Raw genomic sequence first — 5,144 nt, 5'->3', positions numbered from 1 at the left:
GGTGGGCTTGGCCGTGTTGGATCAGGCCAGTGGCCCATCCAGTCTAACACTCTGTCACACAGTGGCCAAAAACACCAGGGGCCATCAGGAGGTCCAGCAGTGGGGCCAGGACACCAGAAGCCCTCCCACTGTTGCCCCCCCCCAGGCACCAAGAAGACAAGAGCATCCCTTGCCCCAGACTGAGAGTTCCTATCTACACCTTGTGGCTAAGTGCCACTGATGGACCTCTGCTCCATATGCTTATCTAATTCCCTCTTGAAGCCGTCCATGCTTGCAGCTGCCACCACCTCCTGTGGCAGTGAGTTCCACGTGCTAATGACTCTGGGTGAAGAAGGACTTCCGTCTTCCACCAGATGCTTGAAGCGGATTGGCAGCAAGACTTTTTTCCCCACGCCCAGAAAGAATGTGGGGGGGAAACTTTTGTTAACTGACTGGCTGCTGTTGCTGCAGAAGACTCCCAAGACAGCCCATGGGCGTCACGGCAACCATTGTGGGGGCCACGCGTTCCCCTGGGGACCCTGCCAGCTCCCTGGAAAGTCCCCGTGGGCCAGGATGCCCTCTGGGCGGCAGGGATGTCCTCCACAGCAGGCAGCTCCGTGGGCTTAAGTGGTCCCGGCGGCAGCGCCACGGACCTGCCCGGCTGCCCAGAAGTCGGCTGGGAGACCAGGGAAGAACCGGAGTCGCCCTCCCCGTCAGTCACAAGTTCCCTCAGAGCTGTTCTCTCAAGGGCAGCCCTCGAGAGAGCTCTCTCAGCCCCACCCACCTCACAGGGTGTCTGTCTGTTGTGGGGAGGGGAAGGGAAAGGAGTTTGTAAGCTGCTCTGAGACACCTTTGGGTAGTGAAGGGTGGGGTATAAATACAATCTTCTTCTTCTTCTTGCCAAAGGGAATGACGAGGCCAGGGCTGTGGGGGGCGAGAGTGTCAGGCTAGGAAGGAGGGTGGTGGAAAGTACTGTCAAGTCACGGCTGACTGGTGGCGACACCGTCGGGTTTTTCGAGGCAAACAGAGGGTGGTTTGCCGTTCCTCTGCATAGCAACCCTGCACTGCCTTGACAGTCTCCCACCCAAGGACTGACCAGGACCGACCCTACTGGCCCATCCAGGTGAGAGCAGAGACACACTCAGGTGGCTTGCCATGGCCTGCCTCTGCGTAGCAACCCTGGACCTCCTTGGTGGTCTCCCATCCGCGTACTGACCAGGACCAACCCTGCTTAGCTTTTGAGATCTGACAAGACGAGGTTAGCTGGATCCAGGGGTCATTTCCTGCAAGAGCGGAGCTCCGGCCGTAAAGCGCCCTGGGGGCGGGCACATGCAACAAGCCCCGCCCCCTGCTCCCAGCAGTCCTCAGTCAGGCCACAAGGAGCAAGGAGCAGCCTGGTAAGTTGCAGAGCCCCCCCCCAGATAGCAATCCAAAACAGTCCAGTGGCACCTTTAAGGCCAAGGTTTTATTCAGGTACAAGCTCTCCCTCCTCCGCGAGGACAGATCTGCACATTCCACCCCCCCAAATAGCTAGCGATCCAAAATAGTCCAGTGGAGCCTGAGCAGTGGGTGTCGCCTTCTGACACACATCCGGTGATGTCAGGGGGTGTGGCATATGCAAATGAGTTATGCTATTGAGCTCCTGCACCTCTTTTTCTATGAAAGGACCCCTGGCTGGACCATTCAGGGCATGGCAGGCTAGGGAGACCCAGGATCAAATCCTGTGTGATGCCTGCCAGTCCTGGAACACTGTGGTTCCATGTTCTCCTCCATTTTGTCCTGACAACAACACCCCTGTGAGGTAGGCTATGCTGAGAAGATGTGACTGGCCCAAGGCCACCCAACGTGCCTCCATAGCTAAGTGGGGATTCAGACCTGATTCTCCGGGATCCTAGACTGACTCCCTAACTGCTGTGCCACAGAGTCTCTCTCTCTCTCTCTGGACCTCACCTTGAGCTCGATAGAGGAAGGGTGGGGGGGGGCAGATGCATGCAAAACATCTGGAGCTTCCATGTGTGACTTTCCCACTATCTTCCCCCTCCCAGAAGGAGCAACACCGAAAACCCTGAGGCTTGGTGGGGGGAGGGGAGGACTTTTTAACACTTTCCCTCCTGGACAGTGTCCCTGAGCCCCCATGCGCCTCCTTCACTTCCAGGCCTGAAGCAGCTGTACCATGCCCAGGAGCTCTGCAATGCCACCTTGGTGGCCGGAGGGAAGCGCTTCTCTTGCAACCGGTGAGTCGCCATCCCCACGGCCACGCAGGGAGCCAGGAACCGACTCCTTAGCCGAGGGAGCCAAAGGGGAGGTTGCTTCAGTGGAGAGGAACAGGGTTGCCAACTGCAGCCTGGGGAATTCCTGGAGATTTGGGGACGGTGCCTGTGGAGGGGAGACCCTGGGGAGGGGTTTCGATGGTATACCATAGAGCAGGGGTCCCCGGCCTTTCTGTGCCTGTGGGCACCTTTGGAAGTCTGACAAAAGGCAGCGGCCACATGCACAAAATGGCTGCCACGGGAGGCGGAGCCAGTCTCAAAATGGCTGCTTCAGGAGGCGGGGCCAGCCGTGAAATTTCAGGGATCGATGCTAGCTGCTTATGGTTAATAATTAATACAGTTAACGTAATACATTTATGGCTAACTCAGAGTTAACTCTTCAAGGTTTCAGGCAGAAGCTCTCTTTGCCAGGATGCCTTTTGAACTGTGCAGCCAATCAGGAGCCCTGCAGGGGGAAAGCCCCAGCTAGCCACGCCCACTTTCCAGAAGCACTTTGGTGGGCCCCAGGGAAGGGGTTGGCTGGGGCCAAGGGTGCCCACGGGCACCCCTGTCATAAAGTACACGCGCTGAAGCGGCCCTTTTCTCCAGGGGGACCCATCCCTGTGGTCTGGAGGTCATTTGTAATTCCAGGAGAACCCCACCGAGAGGTCGGCAATGCTAACGTCCCATGATGCAACAGCCTGGGGGATGGGTTGGCCGAAACCACAGGAGGCCGGGGGGGGAACGTGGGCGGAGAGGCTGGACCGGGGGGTCTGACCGTGAGCCGGTGGCCCACCGTCACCCGGCACCTCCGTCCCGGATTCTGACGGCCATCTTGGCTTCTCCCCCAGGGCGCTGCTCGCCTCCGCCAGCCCGTACTTCCAAGCGGAGGTCATTTGTAATTCCAGGAGAACCCCACCGAGAGGTCGGCAATGCTAACGTCCCATGATGCAACAGCCTGGGGGATGGGTTGGCCGAAAACACGGGAGGCCGGGGGGGGGAACGTGGGCGGAGAGGCTGGACCGGGGGGCTGACACCCGGCACCTCCGTCCCTGATTCTGACGGCCATCTCGGCTTCTCCCCCAGGGCGCTGCTTGCCTCCGCCAGCCCGTACTTCCAAGCCCTCTTCATGGGCGGCTTCAAGGAGTCTCAGGATGGGGAGGTGCTGCTGAAGGACCTGGATCCCTCCACCCTCCAGAGCCTGCTGGCCTTCCTCTACACGGGGGACCTGGACCCCAGCCCGGAGACGGCGGAAGGCCTCTTTGCCGCAGCCAGCCGCCTCCAACTCCTGCCTGCCCTGGAGCACATCAGCAGGTACGGCGGGCCGCTGCTGTTCGGAGAGCCCTCCGGGGGCGTGCCCGGCCTCGCCGCCCTGCCCGAGTCTGTCCAGTGATGCTCTTTTCTCCCGTTGCCTTCTCCGTTGGCAGATATTTAAAGGAGGGGCTCTCTGCCGAGAACTGCCTCCGCCTTTACATGCTGGCCCACGACCACAACGACGCTACTCTGCTGCACGCCACCTTGCGCTACGTGGGCCTCCGCTTTGAATCCCTCTTGGAGCACGGGGACTTCCCACGCCTCGACCTGGGCGCCCTGAGCCCCATCCTTTCCTCCGACCACCTGGCCGTGGCCTCCGAAATGGACGTCTACCGGGCCGTGCGGCGCTGGGTGACGGCCGAACCCGCCAAGCGCTCCCCCGCGCTCAAGACGCTGCTGCGGCACTTGCGTTTCCCGCTCCTGACGTCCGCAGAGGCTGCCGAAGTCCAGGCTGATGTTGTGACCTTTGACCCCCGGGTGGAACTGCGGTGGGAGGACCTCGACGGGGCCGGGCGGCTGCGGGCCGGGCAAGGCCTCCGGCAGGGCATGTACCGGGAAGAGATCGTGTGCATCAAAGTGCCGCGCTTGAAGGACATCGTCTCGGCGAGCAGCAACATGGACTGCTACGTGGAGTGCATGGATCCGGGCACGGGCTCGCGGACGGCGCTGCCCCCGTTAGAACTGTTGGCCCTCCCTGGCTGTGCCACCCGGGGGCACAGGCTCTACCTTTCGGGAGGGAAACTCTCCGACGGCTCCTACTCTCGGGCCTTGCACGAGTACGACTCCCTGACCCACGCCTGGACTCAGCTCCCCGGCATGTCGACGCCCCGCTCCGTCCACATGCTCCTCGCCTGCCAGCAGCAGCTCTTTGCCCTGAGCGGCTGGAACGAATCGGGCCCTCTCGCCTCCGCCGAGAGTTTCGACACGGCACAGCAGGCGTGGTCGCCCGTGGCCAGCCTGCCTTTGATCCTGCGCTTCTCCGCTGCCGCCCCCTTCAAAAACAAGCTGTACCTGATCGGAGGGGACGTGGACTCTGACGACGAGGTCTACGAGGGCATCCTCGTCTACGATGTCCGCTCGGACAGCTGGGCGCAGGTGCCCCTGGGGTTCAGCCTCTACGGCGCGGCCGCCCTCACCACGGAGGCTGGGATCTGCGTCATTGGCGGGTTCTTCGACCGACAGGCCTCACCCCCGTATCCAAGCCGGAGGTTCACCCAGGCTCTCCCGTGCACCCCGAGGTGCTTTCTCATGCAGGAGGACGGGGTGGTGAGCGCGGACGTCACCGTCCCGCCGCTGCCGCTGCCTCTCGCCTTTGTCGGCGCCACTCTCTGGCAGGGGAGAGTGTACGTGATCGGCGGCGTGTGCACCTCCAGAACCCACGATGCGATTTACCACTGGGGGCCCGGGGAGGCGGCCTGGACCCAGTACCCGCAGAACCTCACGGAACAGGGGAAGGTCGTGCGGAGGGTGCTGAAGTGCGTCACCCTGAAGGTACCGGAGGCCAGAGTGAAGGCCCTCTTGCAAGAGACCGCCGTCCGCCGGGTGGCCGTTGGGCTCGCAGGCCCCAGTGACTCTGGGGAGGGAGGGAAGGGGGGAGGATAG

General features: G+C 61.8%; 1 protein-coding gene across 1 annotated transcript; it reads left to right on the top strand.

Annotated features, from left to right (window-relative positions):
- Positions 1-572: 572 nt before the first annotated feature.
- On the top strand, positions 573-5,144 carry LOC107122134 (actin-binding protein IPP-like). The gene is made up of 4 exons (XM_015425166.1): positions 573-702; positions 2,135-2,213; positions 3,315-3,542; positions 3,656-5,144. Exons 1-4 carry the CDS (start codon positions 573-575, stop codon positions 5,142-5,144), a joined length of 1,926 nt encoding a protein of 641 aa, XP_015280652.1.

The sequence above is a fragment of the Gekko japonicus genome, unplaced genomic scaffold, assembly GCF_001447785.1.
Source record: "Gekko japonicus isolate JY-2015 unplaced genomic scaffold, Gekko_japonicus_V1.1 scaffold4254, whole genome shotgun sequence".
In the NCBI taxonomy this organism is placed as follows: Eukaryota; Metazoa; Chordata; class Lepidosauria; order Squamata; family Gekkonidae; genus Gekko; species Gekko japonicus.
Note: the sequence above shows the minus strand (reverse complement) of the source record. Positions and strands in the feature narration are given on the sequence as shown.